General features: G+C 39.1%; 1 protein-coding gene across 1 annotated transcript in view; it reads left to right on the plus strand.

Moving 5' to 3' along the window:
* Nucleotides 1–24901, plus strand: part of LOC131243007 (nascent polypeptide-associated complex subunit beta-like) — a 36373-nt gene extending 11472 nt beyond the window's left edge. The window contains exons 2-6 of the mRNA XM_058242050.1: nt 5984–6051; nt 11518–11666; nt 11752–11808; nt 12093–12131; nt 24466–24901. Of these exons, the coding sequence (XP_058098033.1) occupies nt 5984–6051; nt 11518–11666; nt 11752–11808; nt 12093–12131; nt 24466–24632 (480 nt within the window). The 3' untranslated portion in view covers nt 24633–24901. The remainder of the gene's footprint in view (nt 1–5983; nt 6052–11517; nt 11667–11751; nt 11809–12092; nt 12132–24465) is intronic.
* Nucleotides 24902–25778: the final 877 nt, after the last annotated feature.

A 25778-nucleotide genomic window follows, 5' to 3' on the forward strand; every position in this document is an offset into this window, starting at 1 on the left:
CTTGTTTGATTTTCATCTTTACAGGTAAATAGCCTGCAAATAGATCATTATTACTTTTTTTCACTAGTTTGGTTTTTTGGAGTAATTACTTCATCGAAAATCATGATGAATATGTTATATCCACACTGTTCATCATTTCCACACTCATTTTAGGGCATGCATAAAAAAAGACAGGCAAATCCACAATTCAAATGGATCACACCACATGAAATAGTGGTCCTTTAGGACCTCATCTGTTGAAGGTCAATACCTTCATAAGGCCCACACTAATGTTTATTTGTCATCCAACCTGTTCATAAGATCATACAAATATGGATAAAGGGAAAAACATAAAAATTAGCTTGATCCAAAATTTCCGCGGACCCCAAGCAATTATCAACAATAAGCATTTAATTCCCACTGTTTAATGTGGTGTGATTCACTTGAGCTTTAGATCTGCGTCATTTTTGGGTTCATGCCCTAAAATGAGCTGGCGGAGCAGATGGACGGCATGGATATGACCTATACATCGCCGTGGGCCCCATGATTTTTTGCATCCAAAATATATTCCTGCCTCTTATTTGCCCCAAAATATTTTTCTTGTCAATGTCAACCTTGATCCAAAAGATGGAAATACAAGGGGAAGTAATGATTACTAATTTACAATGCATTTGCATTGCAATTTGGAAATCAAATAGGCCCTAAGAGGAAGTCTATATGCAAGATCCTAATCCCCTATGCAATATATGCTTGTGATATGATGCTTGGATCTTTCAACAAATAGGAGTTTCCGATTTGGATACTTGGATGGTTGCTTTTATCTGGAACTCCAAATCTACGTGGGTTTGAACTCATCTAGATGGTTATTTTGAATTTACAACGAGCTGTATCAGCAAGGGAATATGGTGTATAGAGGATTTCCCATGCATGTTTGATTCTTCTCATAGTCTATACCTAGAGAGCCCAGCACTGACAACTATTTTTAGGCCTAGAGAATTGAGCGCTGACAACTGTTTGTAGGTTAACCTACTACCCTCTTCTACAAGTCTTTTATTTTTAAATAAAAACTCTAAAGGCAGCGTTGGGCAATCTAAAGTCAACATGAGCACTGAGTAGGGTTGAAGGGATGCCAGTGTCAGTTGGATGTGTGGGAGGACTAGGAAAGAGAAAATTAGGAACTAGGTCATATGAAGCAACGGAGTAGTCCTCGTAAGAAATGAAATGATGATGAGAAAATGAAGATGGTTTGTGTGCTGTAAGGCCCCATCCCTTCCGCACCCTTTCATCTTGTGAGTGCACGATATCCGGTGCCCTTGGCGGGTTCTGGACTAGCCGTGCGCAGTGCGCACCCAAGGGACCGGAATCCCGAGACCCTGTCATATCAACATCCCATTGCCGCAGTCACGGAGGTACTAGCGCGTCTGCGCGGCGTCCTATTGGTGAGATACGCCACGAAGAACCCGTTGTATTTCATGCGTGCACAACGTCGCATATCCCATATCCACGCATGTATGCCACACTTACCTTTCACATATGCACCACACCCCACGTGGGAAAGAGAATCTCTATCCATGTGCATGATGTCACTATCCCATACAACCCCTCTCATGTGTGGTAAAAGTTAACTCTCTCCTTATCTCTCCATACCTCATCTCTCTCCTCCCCATACCCATGACTTAATCAACCTATGCCCCATGTTCCCCCATTTAATCCTAAATTAGTCTTTAATCATGGATTAGCTACACTAACCCCACCTTAATCCCAACCATGGTTATAATTCTAACCTTTACCCAACCTTACTCTTCTACCTTGGTTAAGTCTCCATAAATCCCCCTCCCTTAGCCAATTTTCATGGAGAGTGAGTGATTGTGTTAGAGTGATCTTGCTGGGCCACCATTAATCTCTACCTTCCATCTCAACTGTTGATCAAGACCCTCATGCGAGTACACGCCCTCACATTCCCTTTTATTTGTTTCCTTGTCTTCTTTCCTAGTGATGTAGGTGTAGGACCCACTGATGTGGGACTCACTTTGAGGATTACATGCCGTCCACACTGTTCACAACATCCAATGGTTTGAATGAAGGGAGAAATACAAAGTTCAGCTTGATCCCGGCCTCTTTTGGGACCCACTGACCGTGAGCCCCATTGTGATATGTACAACATCCAACCTGTTATTAAGCTCATAAAGACTTGGATGAAGGGTATACACAAAGGTCGGCGTGATCAGGGATTGGTGGGCCTCACCATGGGCCCACTATGATGTTTACATGTAATAAAAATCGTCCATCATGTGGCCCCCTTTGAGGTGATTGGCCCCTCACACTGCATGAACACACTCACGTGTGTACAACAAAAAAAACAAAAACAAAAACGAAAAAAGAAACAAATCAACGTCAAGGGACCTGTAGTAGTGGCATCCTTGTTGCCTTTGGGAGAGGATGTTGTGGGCCCCACAACAGGCCCCACCATGATGTGAATCATTAATAAAATATATTTAAAAAATGAAATATAGAAATTTTACAACTAATTGAAGACAGTCGGGATGATGATGAAGCAGAAGTCGATCAATCATAGGGAGCAAGGTTTTCTTTCTGGTGGTGATTAGAGTACTTGATTGGTGTTGGTGGTATGTATCACACAAATGGTGTACTGTAAACTATTACTTTATGATAATAATATTATTTTTTAGTTTCTTTCTCTGGGGGATGCCCGTTACGGGCTACATTTCTGTTACGGAATACCTTGCTTAGAGCTTGGGATGTGCAATTCATAATCAGTGGCTTCTATGCAATTTGGTTCAGTGCAATTCATAATCAGTGGCTTCTATGCAATTTGGTTCAGTGCAATTCTACAGTTAATTGAAGATTGTCAGGTTCATAAAAATCGATAGACAGGTCGAGACGACATTCTCACCAGAGAGTGGATCGTTACGCCATCATAAACATGTTGAGAATCAATACATATTTGCATTCCTCTAATTAAATGGGTTTTTCCCCATATATATATATATATTTCAAATTTTCTGGGGAAAAAATTGAACTATTATGGGGGGTTTAACAGCCATTACGCCCCCATAACGGCCGTTACTTGTAAGTTTGTAACGGTAAAGGCAGTGTGCCCGTTACGGGCTTCATTACTGTTACGGAATACCTTGCTTAGAGCTTGGGATGTGCAATTCATAATCAGTGGCTTCTATGCAATTTGGTTCACTGTTTTAAATGACGTTGCTACGTGGCATAGCCTACAAGCTACGTACATTGCGAAAATAGCAGATATCCCCTATAGCGTATGCTACAAGGCCTGTAGTATACGTTACAAGGAGCCATAGCATATGGTACAAGCTATGTAGTGCATGAAGTGTACGTTGTGCCTTACTTAATTTTTTTGTAATTAAAAAAGAGATTTTATATGTTGTTTGTTCAACAACCAATGTAAAACGGTGGTGACCCATCCTTCTCACATGTGGCAATGATGTAGAGCCAACTAAACCATCCAAATAGTGTCCTATTGTAGATGGAGATTTCTTTGTACATGTACCTGTATTAGACAATCCTAACCATTTATAAAAGGGCCTCCACGTATAAGGTTGAGGACTTATGACTATTGCAAATGATGTAAAACTCACATTTAAGCAAAATGTCTTAAAACTTGATGGTTTCGAAAAACCCTCTTTCAAACCTTAAAACTTGACGGCAAGCACCCCTCTGCCTCAAAATTTGAATTTTCGGTTCTCTTGTTCCACACCTGTTGAAGAGGAGGTTTTGGCTGATCAATCAGCCTTACAAGACGGTCCGATTGCGGCATTTTCAAGAAGTATTGGAGCCCAAGCGAAGGAAGAAATCAAAATTTCCCCTTTTCGTGTTTGTGTGGGTGCGGAGCTCAAAATTTTAGTTTTTTTGCTTTTATCTTTCAATTATTGATTAAATCTCTTTTCGAGCTTGATTAAGGTATGTTCTTGCCCCTTAATATCTCTTAGTGAGTTATTTTTCATTTAGGATAAAGATTTATGGTTATTTTTGGGATTTTTTCAATTTTTTTCGTTTTAGGAAGCTGGTTGCTATACAATGTTGTAGGATAGGATTGGTCTACAACAATTTTCTGTGTAGGACCTGTTGTGGTGTCAGTATGCCATGCATGCATCCCATCCAACCACACGTGGGCCACCATACTTAAGTGGAGTTGTTTGGGTGGTTGTGAATCATTTTTCTATGGCGTTGCGCATGTGATGGTTGGATAGCCTTGATTTTCCTAGTTGGATCCCAGGTGGCTATTGTTTCTTTGGTGTGCTCACCGCCCAGTCCAGCAAGATGATCCGTTTTTTTTTTTTTTTTTTTTGGGGGGGGGGGGGGGGGGGCGGTAGGTTTTTCTTCAACATTTGTTGCATGGGGCCCACTATGGTGTGTGTATGACATAGAATCCAACCTCTGCAGTCCACCACTCTATAGTGGTGGTTGTTTTTTAGTGCCCATTTGTCTAGTGTGGCATCTAGTTTCCATGACTCCAAGTGATGACGATCTACTAGATGATAAAGATGACCTCTAGTGCTTAAGGTTGTTCTTCAACATTTGTTGCATGGCGCCCACTATGTTGTGTGTATGACATAGAATCCAACCTCTCCAGTCCATCATGTGGGCCACCACTCTATAGTGGTGGTTGTTTTTTAGTGCCCATTTGTCTAGTGTGGCATCTAGTTTCCATGACTCCAAGTGATGACGATCTACTAGATGATGAAGATGACCTTTGGTGCTTAAGATTTAGTGTGATTTGAAATTTGAGATTTTAAGAAATGTGACATTTGTACATAATAATCTTAAGCTTGTGGGATTTTATAATTGTGACTTTTGGTTTCAATTAGACTTTTTTATTTAGTCGGCTTGGACAGTTGTCGATGTGATGATGATTTGCTTTGGTTTAAATATAAGTGGATTGGCTTTTGATAAATGATTATTAATACCTTGTTTTGAACATGCCTTTACTTGAAAAAATGAAGCCTCTTTTAGGCATTTTTTGAATTTTTTATATTTATTCATACTATTTATCATATTTTTCTATTTTAATTAAAAAATAGAAGTATTTACACTCGTCGTAACTCACGCAACATGCTATGGAGGCCTGAACGCTATGCAATACACTATGTGCTTCAAGACACTGATTTGGATACTGACATGTGCTGACATAGAATGCGAGTGTCAAGGGTTGGACCCTGATTTCTAAAAGAATTTGATTGGTTGAGAAGTCAAATAGTCAATATAAATATACTAAGATATTTGTAATTGTTTATATACAATAACACCCCCAAAACTATAAATAGTAAAAAGATGGACAATATTGTTTTAGATTGAGCTGTCTTGGATGTTTGACATAGCACAAAACCTACCAAGTGCTATTGCCCCATTATGTAGGTGTCTACAGTTTCCAAGAGACTGGACCACAAATTGTCAGTGGAATGTTCTTGCTGATGTTGTTTTGCATGGGAGTCATGCCTTCACCAGAAAAAACAAATCATTGTTGGAGGAAATTATCACATGGACAATGGTGGCATGATACATCAGTCCGTCCTCGTGAAAATAAGTCAACAGAGGAGAATATGCGGTCCATAGTACTGAGGCAATTATCCTTAAAAAAAAAAAGAAGTACCGAGACAATTGTCATGGATTTTCTTTCTTTCACATTTTCTTAATTCTTAGGCTTTATTTCTCGAAAGAAAAAGGAGCCTAATTGTCCTTGGTTCTCAGTGTGCTGCAAGTCTCTGCTAAGTGCCAGATGCTTGATCCTGTTAATCTCCCGACTTTTCAACTCTGCCAGCGATGTGATCTATGAAATGATTTTCTGATACGCTGTTGATAATTTTGACCCTTAATTTTGGGAGGTTCATTATTTTAATTGTTCTTATATCCTTTTACAAATTTTATATTTGTTTTATGTGCTTGGGATTTTGACTGTTCAAATAATTGTGACGAATTGTTGTTGGCTTTCCTTACTCAATTGTTCTTTTGCGCGCAGATGAATCGGGAGAAGCTCATGAAGATGGCCGGTGCAGTTCGCACTGGTGGAAAGGGGAGCATGAGAAGGTGCCGAATTTTCTCCCACTCACTTGTTGAGAAACTATTTTGTTTGGAGTTGGATGCAAATTGTCCCTTTCTAAGTTTAGTATGTAGCCAAACTAACATATTATTTTACAATTCTAATAAGATATGATTGATTCTTTATATGGTCCTACACTTTTTAACATTAATAGAGCCAAAAAACTTAGGTCTTGAGCAGTGTTTTAAATAGCTACGCTACGTAGCATAGCTTAACCTTAACGCTACGTAGCTCATGAAAAAAGCTCAAGTCACATGTAGTCTATGCTACATGATAATTTGCATACACTACACGCTATGTAGCTCACATTACCAGTTATTTTTCACTACATTAAAATCAATTAATGTTTTTAATGATTGTTGCCTTCTTCTATTTTTAATAAAAATTAGTTAATCTTTTCAATACTTTTAGTAAAAATAATATAAGTAATAATATTAAATCAGTTTCGTTGCTCTTTTTTTACCTTTATACTTAACGATTACCTTTTCCTATTACTTTAGGTTGTGCTTAGTCGCACCAAATATTATGAAATTTTGTTGACCTTCATTATTAAGCAGTCTAATTTGGCGAATATCACGAAATTGGTGCAACCAAGTGCAACCTTGATTAAAAATCTAGAAGTAGCATGTAGCTTATGCTACACACTATTTAGCTTACACCGCACTCTTCAGAGGGGCAAACGCTATACTACACGCTATTCGCTATTTAAAACACTGGTCTTGAGTCTCTTGACTCGGTTGCATGAACCTTCTACTCAGTTGCATGAACCTTCTACCTAGGTCTCTCTGGCTTTGAATCGCACATTGGACTTGTGCTCCTTCCCCAATTTGTAGCAATTTTTACTTGCTAATACTTTAAAGCAGTATTCTAGGACTTCTTGACCTATGGTCTAAATGAAATTATGGCCCTCAAGAGAATGGAATGCAGAACAGGACTCTTGTAGCTGGCCCCAATTGGTTTGGATAAGGCTTAGCTGATGATGATGGTGGTCATGATGATGATTTTCAAATAGATACTTCCCCACTCACATCCGTGGCTGCTTCCCTTCATGCTTTTGGCAAGTTAGGTCTTGGTGCTTTGATTGTAGCGCCACTGCATGCGGAATGATGGCATGCTCATGAAATAATAAATGAAAATGGCTTTGATTAGCCTCTGTTTGGGTTGGGGATCCTACAAAGACAACATTAAACATAATCCTGATTTTGACGGGCTCCATACTCTCCATGTTGGTTTAGCGTTGTGGAAATTTTCATCTGCTTAATAACAAAATTAGGGTTTTCAATAAAATTAAACAGTTTGAAAATTATGATTAAGCAAAAGAAACTGCTGTGCTGCAATGGTATGGGGTGCCAAAAAACGAGATTACTTTTTTTCGTCCGCTTGATAACAATGATTAAGCAGAAGAAATTGCAATACAAACATAACATGGATGGTATGGGGTGCCAAAAAGCAAAATTAGTTTTCATTGTGATTTTCTGGGATGCTCTACCCAATGTTTCCATTGTCGACGAAAAATCGAATATCGCCGATATTATCGGTGTCGCTGGACCGGCGATACCGAAACACCAAAAATTCGTCTCTTCCTAATGTTGACGAAATATTAGCGATATTTTCGATTTTATCGGAAAAAAAATAGTTATGAGCGACAACTCTCCCTATTATTTCGAAAAAACAATATAGATACAGAAAAAAAAAAATCTCTTACCATTTTTTTCTCAAAATCTGCCTACGGGAGTGGCTTTCGGATGGATTTGGTGGGCCAATCACGGTCGATAGCGCCGGATTTTCAGAGGTAAGAAATCTCCCTTTTTTTTTCTTTGAAAAGAATAGATTCGAAAGAAACCCAATTTCGGCGAGGTTGAAGGGGATTTGGGTTAGGATTTGAAAATGAGAGAAGTTTCGGGAAAGATATTTGAGAATTTTTATTTTTTTTATGCGGATAAAACGATTGAGGTTTTCCGGAGAAGATGAGACGAATGGGAAGAGATTGACTGGTGTATACACCAGCGTGGGTACGTGTCATGCGATGACGACCGCTGACGCTCCTCGAGCTCCTAGTTGTACGAACGGTTCAAGGGAGATCAAAGTTAAATGGGCCCCAAAATGATTTATTTATTACATCCATACCGTTCATCCATTTTTCAAGATGATTTTAGAGCTCGAGTCAAAAAATAAATCATATCCAAAGCTCAAATGGACCACCCCAGAAATAGCTCAAATGGACCACCCCAGAAATAGTAGTGGGTAATGATTTTCACCGTTAAAACATTCGTAGGGCCCACCATAAAGTTTATTTTCAATCCAATCTGTTCATAAGGTCAAAAATACCTGGATTAAGAGGAAAAACAAATATAATATTGATCTAAAACTTCTGTGACCCCCAAAAGGGTTTCAATGGTATACGTTCAATCCCCCACTGCTTTTTTCAGTGTGGTCCACTTGATCTTTATATCTGTCTTATTTTTTGGCTCAAGCCTTACTACGAGCTCATAAAATAAATGGACGGTTTGGATATAACACATACCTCATGATGGGACCCACAGAACTTGCTAACATCAATGCACCCAGCTACTTGGTACGCTAGCCAAGATGAAAGCTCTCTTTTGAGAGTGTGAACTTGGTGCAATTACGCTTTAAAAACGATGGTGCGGCTCTCACGGCGGGGCCCACCTTGATGTATTTATTTTTTTATCCATGTTGACCATAGGTTTTTCTAGATCATTATAGAACGCTAGCCCAAAAATGAAGCAGATAGAAATCTAAGCTGGGCCATATTTTAAGAAAGAGCGGTGGTTGAACCTCCACCATTAAAAACTTCTTCAAGCCCACATTAATGTTTTCGTAATGTTTATTTGTCATCCAACCCATTAATAAGGTCACGTAAACCTTTATGAATGGAAAAGAACAAATATCAGGTTGGTTCAAAACTTTTGTAACCCATGAAAAGGTTTGAATGGTCAATCACCACTGTTTCTTATGTAAAGGTCCACCAAAGATTTGAATCTGCTTCAATTTTGAGATTATACCCTAAATTGATTTTTTAAAATAGATGAACAGGATAGATATACAATAAATATATCAAGGTGGCCCCACCATAAGTGTTGTCTTGTCTTACGTCAGGCTAAGGTTGCACATAATCCACTCTACTCCCTTGCACCACTAAGTGGGTGGGAGTCAGTACGCCGGGGTATTATTTATTTATTTACTTATTATTATTATTATTATTATTATTATTATTATTTTCAATTCATCCCAGCAGGAATGGGACCATGAACAGTTTGAATGTATATAAACATTACGGTGGACTAGGGAGGTTTATTTGTCATCCAAGTTGTTTATAAGATCACACGGAGATAGATGAAGGTAAAATACAAAAATGACATGGATCCAAAACTTTTGTGGCCCCTAATGATTTTTCAACCGTAGGCATGTTCAATTCACATTGTTTCCTATGGTGTGGTCCATTTGAGCATTGGATATGCTTCATCTTTGGGATCAAGCCTTAAAATTATCTTGTAAAATGGATGGATGGGGTGGATAAAATACATAAATCACAATGGGCCCCACACAGTTGACTCAGTACGATAAGCATACTGATTTATACGGTGCGCATGTGTCACTTGTTTGTATCTTTGGATTGATGGGTCGATGTTCTGTAGGGGCATCATAATAATAAATATTTTATCAATGTCGTCCATTTATTTTGATAGATAATTTTAAGGCATGAGTCGAAAATGAGACAGATTTGCATCTCAGGTGGACCACACTAAGGGATACAATGGTGATTAAATGCCCACCATTAAAAACAGTGGTATGGCCCACCACCAGATTTTTGGATCTGCCTAACTTTTAGAACATTGTCCTATTGTGGCCTTTCAAAACAGATGGTAGGAGTGGATTTGTGACGTACATCTCTATCATGCAAAAACCACACTAATTGGATAATCCAATCCATCCTTGATTTGGCATCTTTGAGTTCATTCACTTTTACATGTCTTAATTACTGTATGCCAGCTGCATTTGTAATATATAAACTCATTTTGGTTGCTATTAAAGTGATTTTTTATGGCATCGCATGCTTTTTGTGTCCCATTAAATGAAAACTTATTATGTAATGCATTTTTTTTTTTGCAATTTTCTCATTCATGAATATGTAAATATGTGTATTCATGCATGTCCTGAAGTTTCACTGAAAAATTCCACCATTTTCTCCATGTTTCCCCCTTTTTTCCTGCATTTCCGGTTATCGGCGATAACGATATTATATCTTTATCTCTGGCCAGCGAAACTTGTAGCGATACCGACAACTCAAACACTGGCTCTACCCAAATGGAGATTTATCTGCACTGTATCAAAACTAGAAAAAGTCACATGTTCGACACACATACCATGTGTATTGCTTAGGCATTCTAAGCTCAGCAGTTTGTGCTCGTCCTTGTTCCTACAAATGCATTTTGTACAGTTGACATATGTGCGACCCAAGCTGTCCAAATCACCTGTGTCAGCATAGATGGGACTTAGATTTCAGATAGGTTATTCCTGACTCTTATTATTGCACACTTATTTGTTGAATTTGGATCATGTAGAGTTTTCATTTTAACCGATCATGTAAAGTTTTCATTTTAACCATTCATATGAGGGCTATCTCTCAGACATCAGGTCTGATGGTTCATGGAAATAGGGCGAACACTGTCTAAATTGAGGTACCTATATGGAACTTGTCTAGTGGCATTGTCCATGCGTATAGATCACCACACTCTGACGGAGTACAATAGCCTGCTTTTACCTTTTACTTTCTAGTGGTGTAGTGGATAGCATCCTACCACTACATGTCCTGGGCTAATTATGAAAATGCACTTTACATCCGCTCTAGGGAATCTTTGTTTCCAAACTGATTTATCATTTGAATAGTTAATTACGTGAGCATTTTTGCCCCACAACTCTCATTATAGTGTGTAGTTTAGATGACAATCTTGATTTTAAAGATACTATGCAATATCCTTTTAAAGAGAAAAGGGTAGCTGCTTCCAATAAGTGGATGGCTTCTTAGTTATGAGGACCATGCTTTTCCAAACATTAAATTGCATTTTATTGGAAACTGGCTGAAATAGTTCTAAGATAAGCAAAGTAGATCCTTTGGCATTGCTATAACTAAGATGGCTTCTTAGTTATGAGAACCATGCATTTCCAAACATTAAATTGTATTTTCTTGGAAACTGGCTGAAATAGTTCTAAGATAAGCAAAGTAGGTCCTTTGGCATTGCTATAACTGTATTGAAAATAAAGGGGTGTTTTAATGAACATCATGGATACAATCCATACCTTTTAATGCATGATTTTCAATATTATGGTTACGCTTCTTTTTCCAGCTGTTTAATGTATGGTTAAGCATGATTCTATGTACTATCCTAATCTATTGTTCATTCCTTTGATATTATGTTGGATTTGACCAGAAAGAAGAAGGCCGTCCACAAGACCACGACCACTGATGATAAAAGGCTTCAGAGCACACTGAAAAGAATAGGGGTGAATGCAATCCCAGCCATTGAAGAAGTCAACATCTTTAAAGATGACCATGTCATCCAGTTCCAAAACCCAAAAGGTAAACCACTCATCAGACCAACACACAATACACAAGACTGATATGTTGGCTGGTCATTGTTTGCTAACAACCTTTTCTTTTGCAGTGCAAGCTTCGATTGCTGCCAATACTTGGGTTGTTAGTGGTTCTCCTCAGACAAAGAGTACTCTCTCTCTCTCTGTTGATTACATTATAAAGGACTGATCACTAACAACTGATTGTAGGTTGACCTAGAACTCATTTCCTCCTCCAATCTGCCCTTGAGAATATCTAATATTTTGACGGGCGAAGTTGGTAGCCAAAAAAAAAATGGAGGTAAAGAAGAAGAGGAAAAAGGGTGGTACTGTACAGCCAGTTTGTAGATGGTTACTTCTTTATATTATTAAGTAACACCATAATGTCACTGATAGATGGGAACTTATGCATGAACTTGTATTAATGTTTCAGAGCTGCAGGATCTGTTACCTGGGATCATCAATCAGCTAGGTATGTACTGCTTTTCTCATTCTGACACCCACCTGCATTATTTTCATTGAAACCTTTCAATAGATTTAGTCTTTGAGACAACCTATGACTAGACCTCTCAAACTACTAGATTCTCTCATGGCCATCAGCTGATTTGTCTTGTTTGTTCATTGTTCTAGAAAAGTAGTTTGCGTGGTTTGTGGTGGATGTGTTCTTAAATAGTTTGTTTTGGATATGTTCTTCTTGGGAGGGGGGAGGGTTTTCTTTGAAGCCTTGGGGTTGAGACTACTAATGCTCCCTCTTCATCTATGAAAGCTTGTCAAGACTACTAGTGCTCCAAGCCTCTATGTGCTTCAAACTAATAGATTTAAGGTTGTGGTGGGTGTCTTTTTTTCTTTTATTTTCTTTTTTGAACATTCAGTTCTGGCGGTTATCATTTGATTGGACTTTCTATCCTTCAGTGATTCTTTTTTCTTCTTGGTTTGATTCTTAATTGACAACCATGTGATGCTGGCCATTATTTTGGGATGGCGATGCTGATTGTATGGCCTATATGAAATGTGATCATTGTTCATCAAATTAATGTGGGAAGCGTTCGTTGATTGGGCATGCAAGATTGTGGACTGGGCTAGGATGGTGCATTGTGGGATTTGTGGGCAAGATTGACCACAAATAAATGATATTCAAAGGACTTAGCGGGCCATATTGTCTAGATTGCCACCATTGCTATGTGAAAACAATGGCCAAGATCAAGGCCTTGTGTTGAATGAAGGTGGTGAGCACGGGAAGAAGAGGCCTGGGAAGAAGTTGCAGTCGAACCCTTTGAAGAATGGCTTGTTAGAGCCTTAGTATGAAGTTGAGGCACCAACTTCCAGGTTGAAGTTGCTGATTTCCATGTCAGATGCAGCCAGATGAATTTGTTGACTAGAAGAGCAATTCATCAAATGGAAGGAACTCTCAAATGAGTGAAAAGTGAAGTTTGTCGCCATCAGAATATTCTGTAACGGTAATGGTGGCCATAATGGCCACCACTGTTGCCTTTATGATACAGGCTGTAACGGCTGTTATGGCTCCCGTAACGGCCATTACAGTCTCTCTCTCTCTCTCTCTCATTGAAAAAACCCGAAAAACCTGTATCGGCCCCGTAATGGACCGATATGGCCTTTACGGATGCCGTAACGGGCTGTTATGGGGGGCTGTAATGGCTGTTACAGGTCCCTTTTTTTTTTTTTTCTGTAATGGCCAACGTATAACGGTTGCCACTGTTATCTTTATGTTTATGGCTGTTAGGACACACCATGGTTGCCATGAAATTGGGAGGACATGCACTGTTATGGTGGGAGTACACCTAGATTGGTTGACAACATAATTGGAAGTTCATATGAATGTTGGTTTCTTTTTATGATTATACCCAGACATTTTATGCTCATCTATTACATTTGAGGCAGGGATTTAAGACTGCAAGAGTATACTGAAGAGTTCTTTAAGTTGGTTTGGAACAACATAAAGGATAATGAAGAGCATATTGTCATGCATTGTTATGGTGGGAGTACACACCCAGATTGATCGACAACATAATTGGAAGTTCATATGAATGTTGGTTTCTTTTTATGATTATACCCAGACGTTTTATGCTCATCTATTACAGTTGAGGCGGGGATTTAAGGCTGCAAGAGTATACTGAAGAGTTCTTTAAGTTGGTTTGGAACAAACATAAAGGATAATGAAGAGCATATTGTCATAAGGTATATCGATAGTTTATGCCAGAATATCTATGACTAGGTGATGTTGCATCCTAGTGAATGAGTTGATGATGCATATTAGCTTGCTTTGAAGGCTGAAGAATAGTTGATGTAGAATTTGTTTTAAGCATGGTATGCCAAAACGGTTACGTAACGGCTGTTGTGTAATGGCAACGATGCTAACTGCTATGCGTTATGGGGCTGAAATGGCTGATATAGAAGAAAATGACCCCTAGAGGCCCTGTAACGGTCCTCAAAGTATTATTTGATGCAATATGGATGACGTGGTGTATATGGACCCATGGCATCTACTGGGTTGACCGTGCACTACGATGGATTGACGATGAGAACATTTAAGTAACCAGAATGACCTCCTTACGGTGCATGAATTGGTAAATGGAAGGAAAGAACCCGATTTTGTATGTATTGGTCAGAAAAGATGGTCCTGTGCATGTACAGCCAACAATTCCTTTTTATGATGTTGTTCCTAAGGAGTCAACATTTAATTTGCCTCTCATGAGAGATTTCTGGCATCATATTGATTTGATACTTGCCTTGCCGAATCTAACACAGTACATGAGTCCACAGGAACTTGTAGAATCATGACTTCTACTAGAAGAATCATTATAGAAGGTTTGGGAGTATGAGGCCATGTGCAATAAATACGAAGTCTTTTGATGCTTAAGAAAAACAGTTCATGGCGGATGTGAATGGATAGTCTCACCATAAATAAGACTATAGTCAAGTGTTGCTTCCTTGTTCCCCAATAGGATGACACGTTGGATATGCATATTTGGTTTGGATTTATGAATGCTCTAAGCATTTTCACGAGTCTCATGAACTATGTTCTTTGACCCTTCATTGGAGAGTTTTATTGTGGTTTATTTCAATGATATTCTTATTTACAACATTTATTCCAGACCATATCATTCATGTACGTCAAGTGTGCAAATTTCAAGGGAAAGCAATTGTGATGCAATAAAGTGCACATTCATGTCAAATAACCTTATTTTTCTTGTATATGTTGTTTCTGTGGATGGTTTGGAAGCTGATATGGAAAAGGTGAAAGCGATTACAGATTGGCCTACTAACACAATTGGAAAAGGCCATAGTTTCCATGGTTTAGCCATATTCCATAGTCTATTTATTCACAATTTCAACACTCCTGTTGCATAGATGATGAATTGTATTTGGAAAGGAGAGTTTTGTTGGACGAAAAGCAGATAAAAGCTTTCATCTTATCAAACAAAGATGATGATGCTCTATTTCTAGCACTAACTCTTTGAGGTTGATTGTGATGCATTACATGTGGGCATAGGGGGCTGCCGTTAGGAGGGCAGACACATCACTTGTTTTAGTGAAAAATCTTGGTTAAGTATTTTGCATATGATGTAGAGTTCAGAGCAATTCTGCAAGCATTGAAGCATTGGTGTCGTTATCTGATTCAACCAGACTTTGTGAACATGAGGCGTTACAAGATCTCAATTCTCAGAGGGTTGAGTCATCAACATGCTCTTTCTATGGTAGTACATTTCTGTACTCATGCACAAAGTTGGAGTCGGGAATAAAGTGAAGGATGCAACTAGCAGGGTGAACTTTTTGATTGGCATGTTGATTTATATAGTAACGGGCTTCTATATCATCAGAGACCCAGTGTCATGGTAATCCGCACTTCAGGTCTATATGGGAAGATTGCAGGGATGGTAAGTTCTGGTACGCAGTATGTGTTTACAAAATTTGTATTAATTCTATGCATTCAAGAGGGATCTCTTACGGAGAGTGTCATGATAGAGCCGCATGGACTTGGTGGGTATTTCAGTAAAGCTAAGACAATTGCATGGGTCGAGGACTGCTACTTCTGAAGTGTTATGTGGAGCATCGTTAGGGTTTGGAGAACCCTATTTAAATACTCCTCTACAAGTGGCCATGCGTATTGTGAGAGGCAAGGTATTTAATAATAGTCACGACTGGCCATTCAACTGTTATGATTATTGGCCACAATGGTCGTTACAACCCCATGATGCCCTGCCCCCCCCCCCGTTTTTTTAAATAAAAAATAAAAAATCTGAAATAAGTGGATTCCAAATATGCATTCTTTTATGGTCTCGAACATGTTTGTGATAGTGTAATGGGCCATTCTTTGGTAAGAATGTCATCTTGGGTTGCCTAATGATTTTATTAACATGAGAGGTTTAGATTGACTACAAAATTTCTACATTTAATTTTCTAAATGTCTAATATTAATGATTCAATATAAAAATATATATATATATATGAACATGAACCTAATGATGAGACAATTATATTTTTATATATAATCAGTTTACCACAAACAATCATAGTATAGTTGTATAGGTCCACAAGAAGTTAATGTATGAAGTGAACTCATAACCAATAAAGTGATGTCAAATGACAAACAAATATAAAAAAACACTTCCCAAGAAAGAGGAGAAGAGGTGCTTTGGATATACATACTTGGAAAGATCATCAAGTATAGGATTATAGATGTAACCTCTGGTTACTACTATGATTTGGCGTGTTGAATTTACGAGTGTTCTCATTTCGCCAGGTATTTGTGGCTTGACGTTTATCCATCCTCGAATACCTTTTCACCCATTCAATTGTCATGTTCTTTATGTAAGTCCTCATGATGTATTTAGTAGGATGTGATGTATTCAGTCCTTATGATGGAATTTGCAGTTTTGCAAACTATTCCCATAGAGACCAAACACGCCATGTTTGCAATGAAATTATAGAGAAGATAAATTTTAAAAAGTAGTGGGTAAATTATGATTTTCATGTTACCTAAGTACACGTACAATGATTATTATTATTATTATTATTATTATTATTATTGTGATAGATACCTAATTTCTACTCTTCTTTTCTTTCTTTCTTTCTTTCTTTCTTTTCTTTTCCTTTTTTTTTTTTTTGTTGCATTTTCTTCCCATGAATGGGAATCATCCATCTCCCATTCCCCACTCCCTTTTATATAGTCTCCCCCTCTCTTCCCCTGTCACTTTTTCTTAGAGAGAACAAGAGAGAAGACTAAAAGAAAGAGAGAAAGAAGGGGAAATGAGAGAAAGGGTGTGGCCATCTGTCATGTAGTTTGATCTATGTTGTTACGGTCTGAACTGAATTATGAAAGATTTGGTTCAATCTAGAGCAATGACCAAATCGTAATTACATATTGTTCTTACATCCATTGGAATTCCTATTTGAAAGGAACATAAGTCCCTCAATATGGCTGTTAAGGACAAATTGGTCATTTCCAATTTATTGGACAAGTTATTGCTATATGAGTTGGTAAGGCTCTCAACTGCACCCTTTAGTCTATGCATGGATGCTCGATTTGAATAGAAGCACAAGAATTAAACATAGAGAGCTGAAATTATGGGTTTCGATGTCATTATGAATTTCATCGTTGCCATTGCCACTTTGGTCATTTCCTCTATATTGAATTGAATGCATCCAATTCACTTTGATTGAGTATCCAAACACACTCTTAGAATGCGCTTGGATGCAAAACTCGACTGATTTATGAAAATTCAGTTGAGTAAAGAGGCAATGGCTGGTTTTATTGGAATCCATATGGCTTAATTAGTTGGGGTGCCCTTTCTCCAATCGATTCTTATGATACCCAGGGTAGCAATATCAAGTTGATTATATGTTTGGCACCATCAAATTGCAGGAAATTGGTTTTCAAGCTATCTATTAGGAAGTGCAACACGTTAAGATATGCTCGGCTCTCTCTAATCCTTCCTTGGTAAGTTGGTAGTTGCGCGTCGAGGCTAAAGCCTCTAGAATTCGTTTGTTTGAGACAAATGTCTTTTGATGGTTTGGGTTTGGAGAGAACATCTTGACATTTTCTTAGTTGCTAGCCGTTAGGCATCTCGTGTAGTCGAGGTTTTCATGGATTTGACTATTAGAGGTGATGATGTTAGATAGTCGATTAGCCAACAAGGCGTGAGAAAGCCAATGTTTGATGGGTATGAGTTTGTTATTCTTTGTTTACATTAAGGAATTGTTGTTTTCATTGGAGAGTCATTGAGTATTTAAATTCTACTTATGGGTCATGCAATGCATAATGATGTGCATCCGATGTAATTCATGCTGAGTGACTTTCATTAGTACCGGGAGCAATTACATTCTAGTCTACAATCTGGCATAGGTCCTTAATTAAATCATTAGGAAAACCTTGATTGAAAGGTAAAACTAAAGTAGTTGTTTTGTTGCGTGGTACATAACACTATTAGTCTTTGGTTCTTTGTCGTTAGTGTGTTTGGAACTTTGATGTGGACGAGACTTGTGATAGTTGTGGCGTACATTAGTGGTAGTCCTGATATTGTTATGGGGGCTCACATTTCGAGGACGTATGGAAAGTGCTTCTTTGGTTCCCATCATCTGGTGATCGGATCCTCCATGCCGAGCACTTACAATGAAGAGGTTTGCGCCTAGCTTATGGACTAGGTTGTGCGAGAGATCCATTGTGGGTTGTATGTACCCATAGCCATAGTCCTTTAATGGGCCGAAGGAGAGCTTCGTGCCTTGGTGCAATGCTGTGATAACATTCGATGCATGGTGGTAGAGCTTGTATCCGGAAGGTCCCAGCGCATGGCGCAATGCCCTCTCCAATGAGGGCCTTGGCACATGGTGTAGGGTCCTCCCAGCGAGGGGTGGAATGTTCGGGAAAGTGAGGCTTACCTTGGGAGTGTGAGCATGAAATTCCTTGCCTTTTTCGAAAATTTCAAAAGTCACCTGCTTGCGTCTATTTGTCTCTCTCAAAATGGGTGTCAGAGTATTTATAGGTTGGTGAGTTTGAGTTTCCTAGCACTTTGAGGTGAGAATCTCTATGCTTGCCTTAGCAGTATGTGGTACAGGGGTCTGCTGTTGGTTTTCTGCTTCCTCGTCGTGACATGATGACGTTATCTTTCTGTGCTGAGTAGCCAAAGCTCAGTTGAGGTGGAACAAAGATGCCACGATTGCGTGAGGGGTGGGTGGGAATCCACATGATGGATGGTCTAGATCAATGATTCAACTACTTTGTAGATGTGGTCAGCATGGATTGGGTCACATGTGTGAGTTGGATGGATGAGCCACAACTCAGCAGTGTGGTCCCATGAGCTCGTAAGTAAGGAACGCTATATAGGGTTCCAATCAATAAAGGTGATGTGGTCAATCTGTGATGGGTAGAGTTCGATGAGGTTGGAGGGATATGAGAGAGCAATGTCCACATGGTAAATATTCTACATCGAGCAAAAGATATGATTGGGGTTCTGTACAGACTAGACGAAGTTGAAGATCTCACCATTGAGTCTCAGCATGATTGAAAGTATGTGTAGGGTTTTTTGATAACGTCAAATTCAAGGCTATAGATATAACATTCATTGAGCAAGTCTTTTCCAACGACAACAAGGTGAGAAGCATCACGAGGGTTGAATTTCACAGGTTTATAAGAGAAATTTCCATTGAAAGATCATGTTGATGATGGAGCCAACAATTCTTGTTCTTCAATTAGAACGATTGAGTTTTCCTCCCATATCTTGGTTTTGGATGTTTTGAAATGTTGTCTTGGCTGAAAATTTAGTGCGCATTTGGCATCTCTAATAATAAGAACTCGTTAGGCTTATTGCTGAAATAATAAGTCTTATTGCTAAAATAGACTGTTTGGTAAACATTGATTATTGGCACTTATTTTTTTTAGAAACAAGTAAAAAAGCTCTTAAACGATATGTAAAGGAGGAGTTACTTTATTAATAAGAGTTTATTTGGCTTTTGCAGGAAGAGGTTTTGAGGTTTTATTTTATTTTTATTTTTAATTTCAAAATTATCCTCCTTACAATTTCTCTCTCCCTCTCGTGGCTTTTCCTCTCCCTCATTGCTTCTCTCCTATCTCTTCCCCTCTCCCGTTGCTTCTCTCTCTCTCTCTCTCATCATCCCTCCCGCCTGCTGCTATCCCTCTTGCCTGTGCTTTTTGGTGCCAGGTACAACTCATGGCTTTTCCTCTCCCTCTTGCCCGCCAGCAATCACTACTGCTGCCATAGTCGGCCACCATGGCCATGGTGCGGGTGATGGGTAAATAACCGTGCAATTCAAGAACCCTATCCATTTGATCAAGAGTGTGGCGTGTTTGTGTTGATAGGGCCCACGAAAGTTCCACATGTCAACACTTCTGGTGGACACGGATTAGATACTACCCCTTTATGGGTTTATCAACACCATCCATCCATTTTATCATATCATTTTAGGGTATAAGACAAAAAATGAGGTAGTTTCAAAGCTCAAGTGGACCACACAATGTGGATTAAACAACTACTATTGAAAACTTTTTTGGGGCTACAAAATTTTTGGATTAAGTTGATATTTGTGTTTTGCCTTAATCTAGGTCTGTGACCTTATGAACAGGTTGAGTGGCAAATAAACATCACAGTGGGCCCTTGGAAAGTTTCAACGGTGGGAGTCATTACTACCACTGCTTCCTATGGTGTGGTCCACGTGAGACTTGGATCTGCCTCATTTTTGGGGTTGTGCCCCCAAAATGATATGGAAAAATGGATAGTCTTTGTAGGTAAACCCATAAATCACAGTGGCCTCTAAGAGCCCCATCATGTTCCGAGCTCGGGACAGGCAGTGTAGTACCTAATCTGCGCCCACTTCCGGTTTCCTTCTCTCTTGGAATGCATTGCACCAAACAGTGAGCAACAGAATATCTTGACGTGTGGAATTTACGTGGGCCCACGATGTGTTTCTTAGATCTACACCGTCCATTCGTTTTTTAAGATCATTCTAGGATATGGGCTGAAAAACAAGGCGGATTCTAAGCTCAAGTAAACCACACCATAGGAAACAACATGAATTGATGCCCACTGTTGGAAACTTCTTGGGGCCACAGAAGGCTCTGATCAAGTTGATATTTGTTTCTTCCCTTAATCCAGGTCTGTGTAACCGTATGAATAGGTTAGATTGCAAATAAACCACACGGTTAGCCCTAGGAAGGTTTCAACGGTAGTTCATTCAATACCCACTGCTTTCTATGGTGTGGTTCACTTGAGCTTTGGATGTGCCTCATTTTTGGGCTCATTCTCTAGAATGATTTGAAAAAAATTGACGAGCGATGTGGATCTAACACAAATCATGGTGGGGCTAGAGAAGTTCCACACAGTAGAAGTTTTGTCGTGTAGTGCGTTAGGGAGAGAATCGGCGTGTTTTGTGAGCTGTTGTGATCGGCAATGACGTGTAGGAATTCCCTATGCCTTCAACACAGACGATCGCACTCTTTGATCAATAGATTTTTCTTTTTTTAATGGGAATGATTAGAATTATTCATAGATGATTCCAACTTGACAAAGTTGGTGACCTAAAGAGATCCTACCATGAACGTGTGAGATCCACAAAAAAGGGCCCTAAGACTGAGGCCATGACTCTTGAACGTGTAGGAGAGGTATGTGGATTAGGAGAGGTATGTGGATGTTGCAACCTTTTTAACGTGTGAGATCCACCAAAAAAACTATTTGGATAGCTTTTATGATATAGTTAATGTAATTTTTTAAAAATGACATCAAATGCCCCGACAATAAGCTCTTATTTGAATGTTTTACGAAACATGCTTATTTCAAATAAGAGTTTTTTTCTCTTAAAAAAGTGATTTTACCAAACAAGCTTATTGTAAATAGGAGCTTTTTCTATAAGAGCTTATTAGAGTACCTCTTATTGGATTAGATAAGAGACGCCAAACGGGCCCTTATTGGTTTGATCGAAATTGGAATAGGAATGTGGGATTACTATTATTTGATTTTTGAATGGAAACCGTTCTTGAAATGTAAATGTTGGTATTTTCCAGTCTTGGTTTTGGTTTTAAATGGATGTGCTTACTACCGCCAATAGAAATTTCTTCTTGTGGACGAAAGCTACATGGGACCCTAGGTGAAAGTTATGTTAGAAAGAAAAGATTGGTGTTTAATTGCATTCATTGTAAATGCACCTATGCATGGACTTTCTTCACATAAACATCTTGTCGGAAAAATAATCTCATTTCAACTCCATGTTTTCCAAGTTTCCAAACATTAATAAGCAACTCTAATTCACTTCTAATAAATGACTGAATGGACTCTGAATTCCTCATATCACCAGAGAAGTGATATTATAAACAATGGGGATGGAAACTCATCATATCATTGAAACCTTCCCGTGGTCCACCGTGTTGTTTATATGCCATCTAAACCATTCATAATGTCATTCCCACCGGGATGAATTGAAAACACATATTAGCCTGATCCAGAACTTGTCACCCTGAATGTTTCAATGGTGGACTTTCAATTCCCATGGTTTCCTATCATGTGGCCCACTAGAGTTTTAAATTTGCCTCATTTTTTGGGCTTATGTCGTAATATGAGCTAACAAAACTGATGGACGAGATGGATTTCTCACAAACATCATAGTGGGTCCCATGTTGTGCTTATAGGAAGAAATTTTGATGGACGGTAAGCATATATCCATGTAAAACCAAACCAAAAACTGTGGAAAATACTGAAGTCGACATTTAAAAAAATGACTTCCATTCATAACAAAAAATTAATAACCCACCGTTTTTAGACCAATTTCAATCTAAACCAAGAAATTTCAAAAGATTCAAAACATCCGTGGAGGAAAACCCAATCGTTCTCATCGAAGAACAAGAATTGTTGGCGCCAACATCAACATGGCATCCTTCAACGAAAATTTCCCTAGTAATTCTATGAAATTCAGCTCCCGTGAATCCGTGATGCTTTTCGTTGTCATTAGAAAATACTCACTCAACTAAGGTTGTTTCTACAACATTGACTTCGACATCATCTAAAAGCCTTACACACTCTCTGATCATGTAGAATCCTGATGGTGAGATATTCGACTTTGCCTGGTCTGAACTCTAATCACATGAACTTCTACTCAATGCAGAACATTTACCTTGTGGACGTTGCTTTCCCCGTCCGTCCCTCCAACCTCATCGGGCTTTACTCAGAGCATACTGATTGTACCACTTCTATTGACTGGAACCCCATAGATCATTCATTCCTTTTGGGCCCGTGGGACTGCATCGTTAAGTTGTGGCTCATTCATTCAACTTGCACTGGCCATCCATGCTGACTATATTTACGAAATGGCTGAATCATTGATCTAGACCACCCACCACCCATCATATAGAATCTCAACCACCACCACGCATCCGATGGCATCTTTGTGCCATCTTAACTCAGTTCCAATTGCTCTACGTCGAAAACTGATGTCATCACGCTACGATGAGGAAGCAGAAAATCAATAAAGACCCCAACGCCACATAGACTACTAAGGCAGGCACAGAGGTTCCTGCTTCAAGGTGCTGGGAAAATTGGACCCATTTTCTTATAAATACTCCAACACCCATTTCGAGACATATACAGAGATAGACGCAAACATAAGACTTAAGAAGTCAATGAATCAGGTATACCTGATGCTCTCAAGTGGTATTGGATGGAGCTCTGCACAAACTTGTCACAGCATCATGCCAAGGTGCGGTGTCTCCTTCAGCCCACTAAAGGACTATGTGTGCATACAATGACTCTTTGCTGCACGTGGATTGATGAAGCGCCTAGTTCTGATCCCCGAATAATATTAGATTTGCAGATTTCATGACTCATGAGTTCAATGCGAAAAGAGTCAAGTTCTTCCCAAGCAGGGAAGAATAGTGTGGTCCAAGAACTTTGGTGGACTTGCATGACTTTTCTACCCGTCAGATCTGAATTTGCAAGAACTTTGGTGGACTTGCATGACTTTTCTTCCCATCAGATCTGAGTTTGCATTGTTGGATTGCTCTATCTAACTTCAGATCTGATAAACGGTTGGGATATGGTGGTCATGGAGTTCAGATGTGAGCATCAATGGCACAAGGACGATAGCTTCATTGGGGAAACAGTTTTTTTTTTTTTTTTTTTTTTTTTAAAATTTAAATTTTAATTTTAATTCTTTGAATGTGTTTTTCTTTGGAGGGTTTCTATTTTTTATTTCCTTCTCTTCCTTTTTTTTTTTTTAATGGTTGAGGCTAGTGCTGCACTCCCTTTTCATCTATTGATGCTTGTGGAGACGCTTGTGGAGACTACTAGAGCTCTAAATCTGTGCCCTTCAAAACTATTGGATTTAAGATTCTGGTGGATGTGATTTAGTTGTATTTCCTACCTGTGAGTGATTCTTCTCTTTTTCTAATTTACTCTTAATTGAAAAGTATGATGTAATTCATTGCACTTCCTATCTGTGGAGGATTCTTCTGTTCTTCTTAGATTTATTCTTAATTGAAATCCATGATCCTGGCCTTATTTTAGGTTTCTGGTGATGATTCTATGGCTGTCTGGAATGTGAATATTGCTGTACAAATTAATGTGGGCATCTTTTGGTAACCAAGGCTACTTTGATGGGGGTGTTTGATACCAGATCTCGATCAACCTGTGTTGATTGATGTCTGTACATTGAGTATCATTTTTAACTGTCAAGTTTTTGGCCTGACGGTCATCGTCGATGGTTGAGATTATGACATTTTGGCAGAAGGAAAAATCACCCCGAGTTATGTTGTGTTGATTGATTGAATGGGGTTTGGTTCTTTTCAGGGCCTGATAACTTGGACAATCTGAGAAGGCTTGCAGAACAGTTTCAGAAGCAGGCACCGGCTGCAGGTGCTGCCACGCAGGAGGATGATGATGATGACGGTGATGTCCCAGAGCTTGTTCCTGGAGAGACATTTGAAGCGGCTGCAAATGAGGGTCAGGCTTCTTAGGGAAGGGAAGTTTTTCATTTCCATTTTTTTTTTTCTGAAAGTTTTTTTTTTTTTTGTTGTTGGTTGTTTAAATCAGTGTTTCTTATTTTGTGACATACTGAAAAGGCAGGTTTTTTCGTTGTCATCAGTAGGGGAAAAAAAACCAGAGTTACCTTTTATTTCGCTTGCATGTATGTGAGATCCATCATCATGAAAGAGTTAGTGTTGGCATGATGAGGGTTAGGGTATCCTCTTTCATTTATTCGCCTATGAAATTACAAATTTGTTCCCTCTTCTGGGCGCACCCCCCCCCCCCCCCCCCCCGGATGTCTGCTTGTGGCCATGCACGCCGATTGTTAAGTGGGCTGTGGATGGGGGCCATTCTGCCAGTTTTGTTCATGGGACGAGTAGTTTGCAAAGGACTGGAACACTCCTGTCTGTGACTGGATATGTACATCTGTTGCTGGAGATAAAATGTAGGAAGTTGGATACATTAGTCTTGTGCGTGGTCTTTGCAATGAGGAGGGGTCCACTCCATAGAGATGGTCCAAACACAGGTATTCCATTAGCAGGAGGATGCATAATAAATACATGTACTGTGTGGCTGACTATTTTTACACATGGTGTTGTAATTCTGTATTTTGTCAGTCCATTTTCAACTGCGGAACAATGCAGAAGAGTTAGCTTTTCCAGAGTTAGTGAGAAAAATGAAGTGTGGCATCCAGTTGCCATCTTTCCATCAGCGACCACAATGGATGAAGGGTGAAATATAAGAACCACCATCAATTCCACTTGAGGGCTTTTTTAGGATACCACCAACACTAGGGGCGTTTGACACCTACACCCTGTTTTCTATCAAATCCTTTCTGTGTTACCTCAACTTTTTCAAACCCCGTTTGATCCCACACCCCCCATCGGCACCAAACGGCTCACTTGCCAAAAATCGATAGGAAATCCACCCACAAAGTCAGTACAGACTTGCTTTGATGGGGAAATCCACCCGCAATGGGATCCATGGAAGACAATTCTCTTGTGGCTACCAAGCCATTGTATCCCATCTCAAGTGTCCAAGAAAATCAAAAGATATACCTTAAAAACCCATAAAAACATGTTTTACAAGAATTAACTAAAAGATAAAATGCATGATGCCAATAAATCAAAGTCTAA

This window comes from Magnolia sinica, chromosome 4, assembly GCF_029962835.1.
Source record: "Magnolia sinica isolate HGM2019 chromosome 4, MsV1, whole genome shotgun sequence".
Classification (NCBI taxonomy): domain Eukaryota; kingdom Viridiplantae; phylum Streptophyta; class Magnoliopsida; order Magnoliales; family Magnoliaceae; genus Magnolia; species Magnolia sinica.